Consider the following 17,033-nt stretch of genomic DNA (forward strand, 5'->3'; position numbering starts at 1 on the left):
AAAATGAAAATTTTGAAATTTGCTTGTACTTTTTTTTAAAAATTAACAATCTTAGTAAGAAACTCAACAAAATTAGTACTCATTTTTAAAGATTGTATCAAATATCTGATAATTTGATATGTATATGTCTATGATCATTTTGGACCGCCAAATATCATTTTTTTTTTACTTTTTTCTCTGTATCTCCGAAACCTTTAGACCTACCTTACCAAAAATCATCAATCCTTCATTTTATCAATACCAGTAAAATGTTTTTTGAATCATTCAAATCAGGTACTCCGTTCTCTCAAAAACAGAATTACCTTTTTTGGCACTTTTTGTCCCGTACCTTCGAAACGGCTGGACCTGTCTTCTCCAAAAACTAATCAGCAATCGAATATTTTTTAACCTTTCAACTCGGTTGATTCGTGCGTCCGAAATCGTGGACGAAAAATTGTATCCAAACATACATACACAAACACACACACACGTACATCCATGCCAAAATGTTCAGAAACGTGAAGACATGCAAAAAATTTCATTTTCGATTTGTTTGAGATACAGGAAGTTAATTACATTCTTTGGATAAAAAATATATTTTTATTAAGAAAATTCTACAATATTCAATCAAGATTATAATACACATAATAATCTTCAAGTGCTGAAATCAAATAGAATAAATGTATATGTTTATACCGTTTATTAAAATTTGGAACCGACCATGTATTAAGCGCAATTCATTTTTGATTCAATAATGTATAATATTTTTTAAACTATTTATTAAAAATAAGTAGCATGTTCTGGAAAGTTGTACAAAATTAATCTGCAAAAGTTTTTAACATTTTAACAAGGTCCTACAGCAACTCCTTATACTTATAAATCACATCAACATACTTGGTTTCAGCATCTTTTCAACCATGAAACTTATTAGAATCTTGCTTGTAATTGCCATTATTTTGGGTTACGGTTATGGTCCTCTCAACTATTGCCAGTTTGGTGGTTTTATACTTGTTCTCATTGTCTTACTATGTATTATCGCATTTTTTATTATTTATATTACATAAATATTTAAATTTTCATCATAAAATACATTTTATGTTTACCCAGCCTTATCTAATAAATAAATAGGTCAGCATGCTGTGCTATAGTTTGTTTTGAAAAGGCCTGACGTGAAATTATTTACAATGTGATAATGAATTATTCTTCATTGTTAACAGGAATTTTATTTTCTTATAGACTTGCTATAATAAATATTCATTTGTGAAAGTGTTAGCTAAATTTAATTTAGCTCCATTACTTCGACGATGTTGTCATTCTTGCATATCTAGATTTAACATTAGCATTATTTTGTTACAATTTTTATGTAATAGAAGAATGATAGTAATTACTAGAATAGTAGTAACATTTTGAATCTATCTATTATAAATCATCGAACGATATCTGTGTCGTATTATAACACGGATAAGATTGTACTGTTTTTTTTATTTTATCATATTTTTTCAAATTTATAAATAACAGTTGTATGATCTTATTCAATGCTTGATTGCATCTCCAAAGTATTTTGTCTCGGCGGCCTTTCTAAATAGAGTTCAGCATGTCTGACTCATAACTGTTGATGTAATTATTTCAATTTCTTTTCTAATACATGTTATAAGATACTACTTTGTACTTGAAATACAATCATCGAATTACTTTTATCATGAAACTAAATGGTAAATTATAGATATCTATAAGCTATTTATACATATTTATAGTGTTTATACAATTCCATTTATTCATTTTCCATTGGATTAACATCCAATGGCATTAGAATAACAAACATCCTATTTATAAAATTGTTCCTCTTAGATTTATAATATATTTTCATTCATTTTTTCCAGGGAAGACATACTGTCAATCTTGTCGCAAAAAATGTTCAGGTGAAGTTTTACGAGTCTCCGACAAATACTTTCATACTCAATGCTTCCAGTGCGTGCAGTGCAATAAAAGTCTCGCCCAAGGGGGCTTCTTTCACAAAGACGATAAATATTATTGTACAGGAGACTATCAAAAATTATTTGGTAAGTAAATATTCTGTATCATTTAATTCGGATCGAGAGAATAATAATTGATAATATGAAATATTTGTTTCAGGTACAAAATGCGCAGTGTGCCAGCAATATGTTGAAGGCGAAGTTGTATCAGCTCTAGGAAATACTTACCATCAAAAATGTTTCACATGTGCTAGTTGTCGGTAAGAGAAATTAAATACTAATTCCAAATTCCAAATATCTTGTCCATTTCGACAAACTACCGAACAACGCAACTCAAATTTAATTTACCAATCATTCATATAATTTAATTTCATTACTGTTTAAAATATTTTAGTCAAGCTGTGCCGTCCGGAGAAAAAGTAACATACACCGGAAAAGAAGTCCTTTGCCAGAAATGTGTTCAAATTCCAGTCAGACAAGTCAACAGTCCACAGAAAAGTCCCACTAGTCCATCCAGCCCAAACCCCAATGGTACTTATACAACATCTTAATGTTTTAATGATTTTTTATTTACAACCATGCTAATAATTAATATTTATTGAATTTAAATTCGTTTATGCCTATTAATTTTTACATTATTTTATTTTCTAGATTGTGCCGGCTGTAACCAGGAATTGAGAGAAGGCCAAGCTCTGGTTGCCTTAGACAGGCAATGGCACGTGTGGTGCTTTAAGTGCCAGTCCTGTCAAACCGTTCTACATGGAGAATATATGGGCCGTGATGGACAACCTTATTGTGAGAAGGACTATCAAAAGTTATTCGGAGTAAAATGTGCATATTGCAATCGTTTCATTTCTGGCAAAGTATTACAGGTACACGTTTTGAAGTTTTTGAAATTGAATAATTTTATCTTAATTTTAATATATTTAAGATATTTATTTAAAAACTATTCGCAGGCAGGGGAAAACCATCATTTCCATCCAACATGTGCCAGATGTACAAAGTGCGGTGATCCATTTGGAGATGGAGAGGAAATGTATTTGCAGGTATATCAATTAATACACAGTTGATTTTATATAAAGTTCAAAAATTGCTTATGAAATACTTAATTAACTTCAGGGTGGTGCAATATGGCACCCGCGCTGTGGCCCTGGACCTTCAGAGGGAGGAGCAGTTTTAAATGGTCCTACTTCAGATGGTAACATAACTCATCAGTCCAATGGGCACTGTACGGACACTGAAAGCAGAGCAGAATTTGATCGCATGAGCAGTTCGGTTAGTGAAATGCAGGTATTTCTTGTTGCAAGTGCAACCTTGTGCATTTAGATGTTTTATTAGCATGCAGGGAATGATTTTATTCGCATTGTTAAGCTTATGAGTTTTTTTCCATAATTAATATATCAAACAATTTGGCATTTACTTTCATCCTTATAGATCATCTGACCTTAATATAACATGAGTGTAAAGATATATACGAACATTAAATTCAGTTCAAAACTAATATAGTTAAAACAAATACAAATTATGAATAATTTGATAATCAAATTTGGAGAGCAAAATGTTTGTATGAAAGCTTTTTTTCAATCTTCTACTCTTCGGCAAGCTGAAAATATTAATAAAAATAATAAAAGTTTGTGTTTTGTATATTATATATTCAGTAAATGTACAATATACAAAATATAATTCTCAATATTTAAACATACAAATATATTTTTTATTAAATGAAAGTTATAAAGATTACAATAATTAATTTGCTTGAAATAGAGTATTTAGAAGTAATACTAAGAGTTTTACATTATAATTATAAAGCAATAAACATTTAAAGATATGAGCAGAGGCATCAACAAGTAGGTAAACATATTCATAAAAGCATCATTGTGCAATTATTCATCTTCCTCAAGCTCTTCAAAGAAGTCTCCAAAACTTTGGAGAATTGATGCAACACGTTGCACTAATTCATCAGCCTCTGAAATAAGTGCTGATGCTATATTTGTGGAATCATACTCAAATTCAGGACTATGATATGGCAAAATATCCTCTTCTGTGTTTTCTAAGGAGCAATCGCTTTCTTCACTTTCTCTATCATTATTTTCTTCATTTTCGTTGCTATTATTCTCTACATTTTCGCTGTTATCAATTGTGTCCTGTCGAACTAACGATAATGTTCTGGTCTGCTCTGTAATATTATCCAATTCGCCTCCTTCCACGGTAGCGTCTTGTTCTAATTTTGCGGACATTTTAGACTTGCACAAATTATAGGTTATAATTTATTAGAGAGATAATTCTTTTCTAAATTATTCGCAATTATTTTTATATTTATGACAAATAACGTCAGAATTTAAGTCTCTAGAGCACACAATGTACGTTCCACACGGTAGATATAATACTCGGGGTGCCAACTTAAAACGAAAAAATTCTTATACGCGATACTCGATATCATTGCTATTGATAAAGGTGCGTCCTCACGTAATGAACGAGCATAAACGAACATGACGAACAAGATAATACAACAAGATTAACAAACAAGAACACGAACGAAGGCGAATCATTCCAAACATAAACTTGAACATACGCTTCAAAGCAGTGAGGGCTTGAACATTCTTTGTTCAAGAATGTTCCGTGAAACGTTTATTCTTTACAGTAGCGGAAAAGGGAAAAATTATTTAAAGTGATCAAATTTACAAAATTTGTCAATAACAGCAATATCTTTTATAATATAAGCACAAGATAAACTAATGCAGGACTTCACATATTAACATCAAAAAAGAAAATTTTTTGTCTACGAGTTTAAACATGAACAATTTTCTTTGCTCGTTATGTTCGTTTATGTTTGTTCGTGTTCGTTGTAACGTCTTCACTATGTTCGTTGGCGTTCGTTCTGGTACGTACGTTCCTGCTTGTTTATGTTCGTTAGTTAGGTGAGGGCGCAGAAGTACAAATACAAAATACAAATAGTAATTTTCAATATTTAATCATCAAAGTAATAAATAATTGCATTTCAATATGAAAACTTATTTTTATCATACATCCATTAATTTATTAGCGTTGCGACAATCAGCAATAACATCTGAAATTTACATTACATATTATGTATGTAGATTGAGAAACAAACAACTAAGCATGGTACTAAGCAATGAATATGAATATATTCCCTAGGACTAAGGGATAAAATGTTTTATTATTATAATGCCTTAGTTTTTATTTATTAGAAAGAAATTATTATTAGAAAACTTCACTGTTTTAAAAATGCAAGTTAACTTTGAGCATTTACTGAAACAATGTTCTATTGAGTATAATCAAATATGTAAGTATTTTTCATTTAATTTAAAAACAACGATTTCTGTTAGTGTTTATTTGTTTTTAATATTATTTTAGTTGGTATTAGTTTATGGCTTTTTTATGTTTTTTATATTTTTATTTTTTGATTTTGAGTTGGTTTGTTTTTTATTTTATTTTTCAGTATTCTTGTCGATCACGTACTTCTAGCCTTAACGGATCATTATACAGTCCTTACAGCAGTCTTAATCGTAAGGTAGGCTATACAGCTTTAATTTTATATTTATTACTTATTTCATTGATTTTGCTGCATTAGCTTAGCATGAGCATCATTGTAATGTGATGATTGTCGTATATTTTATAATAATGCTATTCATCTGATTATAATCAGTTACATTGGAATCGCAAAGGATTTAGCAATATATATATTGATGATTTTAATCGAATTCTATTGTTTTTAAATATGTACTAATTTTGTAATTATCTTTAACAATAGCACTTCGGTTATCCCAGGACCACTTCACCTGGTCTGATATTACGAGAGTATAGTGGAAGTAGAGCCGGTGCTTATCCTGACGATATATCTAGGATTTACACTTATAGCTATTTGACCGAGGAACCCTCTCATGGATACCTTAAACGACCTATTGAACCTTACGATAAACCACCGACGTCGCCTCATTTTCATAGACCCTCATGTAAGCAGGCTTCTTAAAACGTACAGATTCGCTATTTAGCTCAAAGTCAATTAAAAAGTGAAAAATTATTCAAATTTGTTGTATAAACTATTATTGCATATTACAGCGGCTCATTCTTTAAGAGGAAGTCAAGGTAGAGGATACTCTAGGCATTCAAGTAAATCAGGAATGAAGGTAATTCCGAAATTTAATACACCAAAACTGATAAAATTTAACTATATATTATTATAAGGTTATGCTAGACAACATGCGTTCCGAAACACCTAGACCAAAAAGTCCTGGCATGAACAATGAAGAACCTATAGAATTAGCGCATTATCCAGCTGCCAAAAAACCACCTCCAGGAGAAAAACCGAAAATAGAGCGAGATGATTTTCCAGCCCCTCCGTATCCTTACACAGATCCTGGTAAATACTTGATTTCTGCTGAAATACAAAATTATTAAGTTTGTGATTTTGATTTAAAAAATATTATAGAACGCAGAAGAAGGTGGTCTGATACATATAAAGGTGTTCCTGTCTCTGATGATGAAGATCAAGATGAAACTGATGCCTCTGTTAAGGAAACAAGTAAAAAATCTGGTAAAGTCCCTTTTTGTATTGCTGACTTGTCTACTAAGTTTAAAAAATTTTGTTGGAGCATATTCTTATTTAATCGAATTTATATTTTTCAGAGATAAAACAATTGAATAGTAGTGTACCAATAGCTGATGAACAATTAAAGAAAGAGGAAGAAGAATTAAGTAAAATAGCAACTGGTATTGGAAAAGTGTTCTTAAAAAATGTTCAAGAACGTGAGAAATTACGACAATACAAATTGGCCCATATGGATCCTAGAAATGCCAGCAGGTAATATAACCAGAAGTAGTAATAATAATTATGGTTTATTGCACCATATAATTAAGTACTAAAAATAGTTTTAATTTAATATTTTATTTATTATTTACAGAACACCATCTGCCAATCGTGAACCTGCATATAGATTACGTTATGATTGTCCTATTGGAGCTAGCCCTTCAAGAAATTTGGATCATCCTAGACCTTTTGATGATGATGAAGTATTCGATAGATCAGTTAGCTATCGAGGATCTATGGGCAGATCAATACACACTATACCGAATTATAATGGTAAGTCAGCTTACTTATTTACATGCATATATATATATATATATATATATATATATATATATATATTTGATATAAGCATATAACATTTTTAGAAAGATTGAAAAAATGATAGAAAAATTTATCTAAATGATTTTTTACATATTGCAAAAATTAACCAAAATAGTATTTGATATGACAATCTCCATTTTTTTTTAGAAAAAACTTATAATTTAGAATATTTATTATTACTTTAAGCCTTTGCATTCTATTGTTGCCTCATTTGCAAAGAGTTAAAACAACTGAAAAATAACTCTTTGAATTTGATAAATTCATTAACTAAAAATTTAGAGATTTTTAATGATAATTCCAAGCATTGAAAATATTCGCTATATTGGACCATATGCAAAGTTATGTTTATCGAACTTAATTTTGTTATTTTAAGTTATTTATATTGTTTTTTTTTTGTTTTTTTTTTCTTCTGACAACTTAATTTTAGTTTAAATATCTAAGCTTTTGTTAAGTTTATAATTTTATGATTTTTTAATTTTATTTTCGTTTTTTATGTTTTGGTCAATATAGTAATATCTTCCCTGCATTCAGCGCCCAAACCAGGCTATGGCTTAAAGTCATCAACCCTACCAACTGGCAGAAATGGATATTATTCTGTAAGTTAAAAAAAAAACAAACTAATCAATATCATCTTGGAATCACTCTAAATCTTCTTTTAACATATACAAATGGTCTACACTAAAAATATAAGGATACATTACGCCTAAATCTATTTGGATGCTTACTGGGTTTACTAAATTTTATGTAGCTCATGCTCTAAATTATTCCCATTGTATATCCTGAAAAACTTAACTCTCTTGATAACATATTCTCGACATAAAATAATCACATAAATGTGTTTCCTTTAACATAATAATCTGTTAACTATGACGGTGAACGATCATTAATAATAATTTCGGATGATTGCTAATATGCACTAATTGATAAGCAGGAATAAATTTTCAGAATTATTTATTAATCTCTTAGAAATCTTCTATTATTAACGATAATATCTGTTAATATAATTAACAATGTTTAATAATACTTTCAAATATCTTGTTAATTTCATGTGGTGGCAATTAATTTACATATTTCAGACTTTAACACATAAATTATTTTCAATGAAAAATCTTAAGATGAATTATTTTTGATTTTATTATTCATATATATTTTATAAAATTTGTTATAAACTATAAACATTTTTTTCATGCATGACTATTAAATAAATATTTAATGTTTAAAATAGAATTACATTGTTCCCACTTTGCGGACTTAAGTGTCAATTACAAGTTTTTTTTCTTGGGAAGTGCAAAATAAGCAAGGGTTAAATTTTATTTTACATTTTCAAACATTATGATTTTGATGTGACCATTAGTTATTCATATAAGTGCTATATATAATACTTTATTTATTATATTTAGAGACAAATTCAAACATATTTCTATGAAATGCTTGTGATTTGTATTTGTAGTTCTCTATGTGTTTTCATATGACCTCTTAAGACATGTGCTTGAGTAAAAGCTCGCTCACAAATTTCACATTTATGTCTTCGTTCACCTGTATGAGTTACCATGTGTTGTTTCAAATTATAGGGCTTGGAAAAACGTTTTTCACATAAAGTGCAGGGAAAATTTCTTTCCCCTGTGTGTTTAACCATGTGCCCTTTGAGATCACTGGAAGATTTAAATGCCATTGTACATTCAGTGCATGCATAAGGCTTCTCACCAGTATGTTGTCGCCTGTGTATTTTAAGAGTACTTGATTGTTTAAACGATTTTAAACATATTTCGCAAACATATGGGCGTGCTGTTGAATGATGTGTTTTAATATGACTGTTTAAACTGTTCCAAGTGATAAATTTAATACCACATTGTTCACATGTATATCTTCGTTCTCCTGTATGGTTTCTCATATGAACATGTAAAGAAGATTGTGATTTATATTGTTTATTACATACATTGCATTGATAAGGCCGTAATTCAGAATGACTTGCAGAGTGAGCTTGCAAGCCGCCTATGCTTCCACAGAAATATCCACAAACTGGGCATAGGTATTTGTTGTGATATTTTGCATGCTTTGCATATTCTGCTTTGTTAGGAAATATCATATTGCATTTTTTACACCGTCGACATCCTGATTTCATTGCCATTGGCTCTTCTGAATTAGTTCCATCATTTGATGTAACTCGCAAATCATTTGTTACTGACTCACAATTGTCTGTATCTCCGGACACTTTATCTTCTAATTCTTTTTTTATAATCTGTTTATGTGAAACAGAGTTTTTATCCACCAGTTTTTTACATCTTCGATCCCTGTTACTTCTTTTGACACTGGCTACACCTGAGTTATCATTTGTTTCTAAATCTAAATTGCTATTACACTTCTTTAAGGCTAAGTCATTTTTTTCATTTAATAAATTAATTTGAGAATTCCAGATTTCTAGAGATTCTCTACATTTTTTCCAAAATTCATAAGCTGATAACAGATCAGCAAGGCACTTATTACAGATATGCTTAGGGTACCGATCATTCCAAGATATTTCAAGGGATGTACAAGATTTAAACATAAATGAATAATCTTCTGGATAAACTTCTGATATATCACCTTGAATAATTAATCGTTGCAAATCATCGTTCTGAGCCAAACATGCACGGCATGTGTTTACGCCATTACCATATTCCGAATAATTCGTAGAGCAAATGTTCTTACTTTCAAATTTTAAGTCGTTACTACTACCTGGAGCATCGGATAAAACTAAATCATCGTAAAAAACATTTTCAGTGAAGATCATTGTTGTGACATCAGCTGTCATTTTGAGACGATTTTTTGATCTGCCATCTTGTGCTTAGTGTTGCAAGAACGTTCTAAAATTTCTCATGTATTGCCATATTCCATTCTTTCATTCATTTTTTTATTCATTAATTGACTTTGATTAATTCATTTCGAATGAATATTCATGTTTTTTTTATCTCAGACAATATATAAAAATGTTTCTTCATACACAATACAACATTTGAATTAAACATTAATAATTTTTATGAATTTAAGCAAGCATTTGAAAATTACGCAATTTTAAAGTTCTTCACTACAAACAAAAAATTAAAACATTCTGAGTCGAAATAATAAAGCTTATTTGTTCTTAAAATGTTTTACTTTTATTTTTAATAAACATTCATAATACTTCTAATCATTAAATATGATTATAATACAATTTTCAATTTTTACATCAGATTGAAAAATTTAACTGTTTATTTTCAAAATTTAAAATAAAACTACTTTATATTCATTCCAAAATATAGCGCAGATCTAGATTTTTTATATACACTGTGTAGATTCATAATTCACAATCAGGTCAACAAATAACACAACACAAAGATTCTAATATTGCTATATGCTGCATCTTTTTTGCTGTTGATGTACATTGGTTTTTCGAAATAGCAACCATTGTTGAAAGTTGGTAGAATCTCACACTCATCTAACATTGTAATTTTTCTATGTAGGATGTGCTACTGGTATTTGATGATCTTGGTGCGTTTTCATATGGCTTCGCAAAACATGTGCCTGTGTAAATGCTTTTCCACATAATTCACACTTATGTTTACGTTCTCCAGTATGGGTAACCATATGCACCTTTACTGCATAAGGCTTTCTGAATCTTTTCTCACACAAAGGACATGGGTATTTTCTCTCACCTGTATGTTTTGTCATATGTGCTCTCAAAGAACCAGGGCTGGCAAATGCCCAAGTACATTCAGTACATGCATAGGGCTTTTCTCCTGTGTGCTGTCTTTTATGAACAATTAAGGATCCTGAATATTTAAAAGCTGTTGAACAAATGTCACATACAAATGGTCTTGCATCTGAATGGTGTGTTTTTATATGGCTGCTTAAACTATTCCATGTGATAAATTTAGCATCACACTGTTTGCAGTGGTACTTTCTTTCTCCAGTATGATTACGTATATGAACTTTTAAAGCAGAGTATGATTTATATTTTTTGTCACATTGATCACATGTATAAGGTCTTACTTCTGAATGACTGGCCATGTGTGCTTGGAACCCTGTGCTGCCAACTACAACTCGTCCACATTCTGGACATAAGAAATTACTTCGAGATTTTGATTGCTTTACAGATAGCCTATATTTTGTACCACCTTCAGTAAATTTTATACGCAAGTTACTAGCTTTTTTAACTGTTACTGTGTGTGTACGTTTAGGTTTTTGATCTTGATTTTGCTGAGATTTATGTGTTTTGTTCTTTTTAAGTTTAGTTACTCGGTTCTCTTTTGCGGGTGGACTTTGTTTCACTTTCTGTTTCATTTTTGTTACGAGTTGAGCTATAGGAGTACTAGAAGAAGTACTTTCATTGTCTGATAATGCACACGGACTACCAATATCTGAGTAACTTTGTTCCTTATCATTTGAAAACCTATCAACTGTTTTTGAATCATCAATTAATTCTGAAACTTTCGTATTTTTAGATTGCTCTAAATGTTGTCTTTTCAATTCTAGTTCATCAAGTTCTTTCAGTTGTAATTTTAATTGTTCAATATACTTTTGCTTACTTAAAATATCTCTGTCAGTATTATGATCAACTTTTATATTGTTCACTTTTACATTATATTTTCTCAAAAATTCGTCATTCTTTTTAGGACTTCTTATTTTATTCAGTGTTTCAACAGATCGCCTACATTTTTTCCAAAATTCATAAGCTTTGGATAATTCTTCAATGCAATTTGCACAAATTTGTTTAGGGTACTGATCATTAGAAGTTACTTGAAGGGATGTACATGAGATAAACATAGTTAAAATATTATTTTCAACGTTAACAGAACGTGCATCACTAGGTGAAAATAATTGTTGGAAATTGTTGCCCTGTACTAAGCAAGCTCTACATGTATTTTCTCCACAATGTTGTTTTGCATAATTCCCATCGCATTCGATATCACTTTCTAAAGGATTTGCGCATTCCTGTTGTGTCGTTAATTCAACGGACACCGGCACTGGTTCAACAAGGATATCATTGTAAAATTCTTTTTCGAAAAAAGACATCATTTTTGTATCTGTCATTTAGTTTTGGTTTTTATTATGATCCACCATCTTGATTTATAAAAGTGTTGTCTGATTAGATGTTTTCATGCTTTAGTATTACCAGATATTTTTTTATTTCTGAAGCACTGCTTACTGCAAACTGGGAATATTTGATTATGAATATATCTAGACAATATTAGAATATAATATATTCATATATTGTCAATATATTTATTATTATATCTTGACAATTATTACTGCATATATTTGATAACTATGAAAATAACGTATTTATTTATGTCCTGTTACATGATGATATCAGAAGAGTTAAGTTTTTACCATAATCCCTTTAATTTCTAACAAATATCATATCTTTTAACACAATTCATTCACGACACCACAATAGTGGTTAGCGCTTTACGTCAAGTACCTAAACCAGGCTATGGTTTGGCGCCACGCTCTCACACGTTCAGCTCTGCTGGGGGAAGTGGCAGCACTGCTGGTATACCAGTAAGGATACGAATTATTTTAAACTAAATTCATATTAAGAGGAGAAATGCTCATTTTTATGGTTATCAGGCTCGTTTGAATATTGTTGTATCTCAATTTAATATATATTCATCATCTTACATATTCAGATAAATCATAAATGTATTATATTTTAAATATTGAGATCATGTCATATGAGTCAAAATGGTGGAATTGTCTAGTTCTTGCGCAATTTCAACCAGAAATTAAGGCTTATTATTATATGAAATAATACAAAACAAAATTTTAATTTTTACCATTTGTAAATTTCAAATCATGAAAAATCATTCATTTAATCATTGATTCATCAACAGAATCATCTATTCATATTAGTCGATTGAGACAACAAATTTGAAACGTTACCTAAAATGGGTATCTCCTTTTCGTGATTCAATTGAAATAAAATTTAGTCTTTTATTCGTTGCAATTTAAATAATTACGAATTACTATTTTGTAGCTTTGTTATGTAAAGTACTTGAATGATATGTATTTGCTTTATGTATACATATTTAAATGTAGATATTTTTTAAAATGGTTTTTTATAAATGCAGAATTTATCAATATTTTGCATTGAATTTTTGAATTTTTACCCAGTTGTTTTGTTTTTTGTCAAAATTATTCTGTAAATGAATATTGAAAGATCCAAGAAAATGTGAGTTAAAAGCGTATTAAAGATCACATTTTTGTTACCAAATATGTATTATACACTTGACCTTACCACCTAATTCCTTTAATCCTAAATATAATTGGCCATTGCATGAGGAAAGAATTGGCACTTTATGCCAAATATTTTTGTAACAAACAAATCTTTTTCGGTAAACCAATTGTATGTTGTTTTGTGTGTGTAACATTACATGCATGCTTCTTTAATTTATTTTAATTGTATGACTGAATAATAAATCACAATTCCATTTTATTATTACATAATTAGTAATTAAAAATTATATAAATTTAAGAACTTTCTCTATAATTTATCTTGCATGTCTTAACATATTACATTTTTTTGCATCCACAATATTATTTGTCATCACCAATAAATTCTCTCAGCATTTTTAATTAAATTTTTTGTAATATATATTTCTATTTAATTTTTTATCATTAATTTTACTATTAAAGTATAGAAATTTTAATATCATTAATAATGCTGAAAATTTAATTAAATAGGATTTTTCGTGTAGCGGTATGGGCGATAAAACTCACAGTACTGAATTTAGTAGTGGTAAATCTGATAGTAAGTATTCTTCTATTTTTATATATTACATATATAATTTAAATTAAATTTGATGCTATGTTAATTACCTCTTTACAGTTTCTGCTGGATCCATCACAGATGTGGATCGACGTATGGTGAGTTAATTTGAAAATTAAACTTTGATTATTCATGGGCAATTGTTAAACACCGTTGTTTTTTTCATCAGATGACAGAATTACCGGTGTCTTCTACTTATGCTGGTTGTCTGGGCGGATACAACCCTAACCAGGGTCTGCACGTGCGCCGTTCATTACCAAATATGGCTCATTCCATGCTGGTTAATGAACCTGCCAAAATTTATCCATACCATTTGTTGCTGATCACAAATTATAGGCTGCCAGCTGACGTTGATCGATGCAATTTAGAGGTAACTGTCTGTAATGATTGTAGAAGTTTGTTTTATTGAATTCATTTGTATTTCCTTTTTTCCAGCGCCATTTATCAGATGCCGAATTCGAAGCCATACTTCAATTTACAAGAAATGAATTCTATCGTTTACCTCAATGGAGACGAAACGAGATCAAGAGACGGGCGCGATTATTCTAAAATAACACAAAACAAATGCTGCTAATTAAAAATACAAATAGGGATTCCACAGAACGTTTTAATTGGAAACGGAACCCTAAAAGGTACCTATTTCACGCAAACACTAAATAGCTACGCGCTTTTCTTAAAGTATTCTATGTGGTAGGTTATTCTATGCTGAAAATTTCTGAGAATTTTGAATAGTAGCAACTAGACAGAAATTTTAATTAAATTGCTAATTAAATTTGAAAATTGCATTTACGACAGAGTTTTTAATGATTGTAGTTTATATCATGTCTGATATATTTTTTGTCTTCAAAATAGTACTATATAAAGTAATATAATATATGAAAGATACAAGCTTTATATTTAATATTTTCTAAATTTAATTGATATGAAAGTATGGCATGTAGAGTTATTTTTATATATTGACTTTGCACATAGCATAAATAGAAAAATTAAGGCACAGCATAAGCATCAAAATTTATAATATTTGCAAAATACCAGTATATTTCAAATACCCATAATTGTTTTATTTGATAAATAAATACTTCTACAGAATTTATTCTACTGAATCAATTTTAGTAGTATAATAATGTAGTTGATTTATTTATTGAAACTGTATTACAATTATGATTAGAAATATGTTTTCACACATGTATTTTCAGTTTCAATTTAAATATGGTATAATTTTTGATTTCTTAAAAATACTATCAAAGGAAGCTGCATCGGATGAGGTAATTTTCTGTTTCTTTCAATATTTTTCTCTAACTTCGTTATAAATATCAATTTTATATGTGCAATATCAGTTTAATATATTTAGTATATAAATAAGTTAATTTTTAAGTTTCAATTAGGTTTGGAAATTCATTATGCTGTTTCTTAATATTTCTGCTATTATAATTTTTGATGCACAATTTTCATATTATTAAATTTTGTTGTTAGACTTTAAGTAAAAACTTATAAAATTTTATTTGAAAAAAAATGTAAGCTATTATAGAAACTTAAGCAGTATTTTTGAGTGCAGCTATTTACAAAATAAAAGTATTCATATTTATTTACTAGTATAAAAATACAATTTAAAATTCATATTACAATAAAACAACACATCACAAGCTAACTTTCAATTTAATTGAAACCAATAGGAAATAGAAATACTATTGATATAATACTATATTTGTATTATGCATAAGTAGTAAACATTTTTTGTACATCTTTTAATAGAATCAGATGAGTAAAAATCTTGCATCGTACGTAAAGATGTAATTTCTACAAAAACGTTTGTAAAAGAATTAATCAGTCAAATTTTTTAAGAAAAAAATGTAGTTAATACTAACTTATTCGCAATTCAAAGAATTTTCAAAATAATTGGATGCAAATACTACTTAATACAATAATAATAGACCTGATTGTTTTAAACATTTATTTGTATTTTTTTAAATATTATGTTTTAATGTTATGTCTGCTATACCAACGTAAACTGAAAATAGCTATATATATACAAAATGCTTCTTTATTTTATTAACCCAATCAATTTCAAGTGCTTAGATATTATTGTTATATAATATTTAAGTTTGGTGTTATGATAATTGGGTAGATGTTTATATATAATGTAGTCGAAAAGCTGGCAATCAAAGTTCAGAGACCATTTACAATTGTAATAAACAGTGATTTTGTAATTACAATTTTAATATCTCATAAAAATTTTCTGTGTACCTGTGAAAAGTCATACTAAAACATAATTATTTTGTTACAAATTTATTTAAAAAAAATTCACATAGCTGACAGTAAAAATATTTTATATTATCATACAATGCTAGCTTTTTGCTTACGTTTCTCACAATTTGTTATGATTAAATTAATATTACTCTTAACAATGAATATTATAAATGGTGCTCCAGACGTCTTTTTTTTTTCTTTAAGCCCTACTAGTGAAGGCGGCAATCATAATTGAAATTTGATTTTAGTTATTATTGATTTATAGCATAATCAGTTTGTGTTATTTTAGCTGAAACTATAAGCTATAGTATGCTGCAATTAAATAAAAAAATAGAAATCATGATTTGAAATGAAACAAAATGCCACAGACAAGTTGTTTCACAATTTTTTTTTGTTTCGGTTGAATCGACTATTCAGTTAATTTAATTAAGATTAATCCATTTGTTTTCAATGTTTTATATAATAATAATAATAATAATAATATATAGGTATATATAAATGTTAAATATAAACAATACACACACTGTATTTGGTAATTACAGACGTTTCGAGACCATGGTATGTCTCATCTTCAGTGTAATTTCAAAACAGTTACTTATATATATACACTATACATTCTTTAATATTTTATTTAAATTATATTTAAATTTCGAGTATTGTTGATATTTAACTATAACTATATATATGTATATATATATGTATATATATATATATATATATATATAAAGTTACTATCACGATGCGTAAAAATATAATTCAATTTTTATGATAAATTATATTTTCCCATTTAAATTTTCCGCCAGAAAAAGGTTTAATCACATATTCTTATGAGATTCTTGTTAGATTTTTCAATTAGTCGCCGGAAGTTTTGTGCAATAGCAATCCGGTAAATGTTTAG

General features: G+C 28.8%; 2 protein-coding genes across 2 annotated transcripts in view; one reads left to right on the forward strand and one right to left on the reverse strand.

The window, feature by feature from the left end:
• LOC113364223 (actin-binding LIM protein 2) overlaps positions 1-14,769 on the forward strand; it is a 36,610-nt gene extending 21,841 nt beyond the window's left edge. Inside the window, exons 2-19 of the mRNA XM_026606715.1 lie at positions 1,860-2,039; positions 2,113-2,212; positions 2,347-2,483; positions 2,604-2,824; positions 2,909-2,998; positions 3,072-3,242; positions 5,413-5,484; positions 5,725-5,926; positions 6,033-6,100; positions 6,159-6,333; positions 6,403-6,507; positions 6,600-6,774; positions 6,875-7,053; positions 7,612-7,697; positions 13,804-13,870; positions 13,949-13,986; positions 14,058-14,258; positions 14,324-14,769. Coding sequence (XP_026462500.1) covers positions 1,860-2,039; positions 2,113-2,212; positions 2,347-2,483; positions 2,604-2,824; positions 2,909-2,998; positions 3,072-3,242; positions 5,413-5,484; positions 5,725-5,926; positions 6,033-6,100; positions 6,159-6,333; positions 6,403-6,507; positions 6,600-6,774; positions 6,875-7,053; positions 7,612-7,697; positions 13,804-13,870; positions 13,949-13,986; positions 14,058-14,258; positions 14,324-14,437 — 2,381 coding nt within the window. The 3' untranslated portion in view covers positions 14,438-14,769. The remainder of the gene's footprint in view (positions 1-1,859; positions 2,040-2,112; positions 2,213-2,346; positions 2,484-2,603; positions 2,825-2,908; positions 2,999-3,071; positions 3,243-5,412; positions 5,485-5,724; positions 5,927-6,032; positions 6,101-6,158; positions 6,334-6,402; positions 6,508-6,599; positions 6,775-6,874; positions 7,054-7,611; positions 7,698-13,803; positions 13,871-13,948; positions 13,987-14,057; positions 14,259-14,323) is intronic.
• Positions 8,342-9,872, reverse strand: LOC113364224 (zinc finger protein 124-like). The gene has a single exon (XM_026606716.1). It carries the CDS (start codon positions 9,869-9,871, stop codon positions 8,522-8,524), a length of 1,350 nt encoding a protein of 449 aa, XP_026462501.1. The 5' UTR covers position 9,872; the 3' UTR covers positions 8,342-8,521.
• Positions 14,770-17,033: the final 2,264 nt, after the last annotated feature.

This window comes from Ctenocephalides felis, unplaced genomic scaffold (assembly GCF_003426905.1).
Source record: "Ctenocephalides felis isolate EL2017-DRISC unplaced genomic scaffold, ASM342690v1 CF-g0.4_SCAFFOLD_00845, whole genome shotgun sequence".
NCBI lineage: Eukaryota > Metazoa > Arthropoda > Insecta > Siphonaptera > Pulicidae > Ctenocephalides > Ctenocephalides felis.

Bases quoted from the DNA above. Each gene is read 5' to 3' on its own strand.
- LOC113364224 (XM_026606716.1), bottom strand. From the start codon at position 9,871: ATGATCTTCACTGAAAATGTTTTTTACGATGATTTAGTTTTATCCGAT.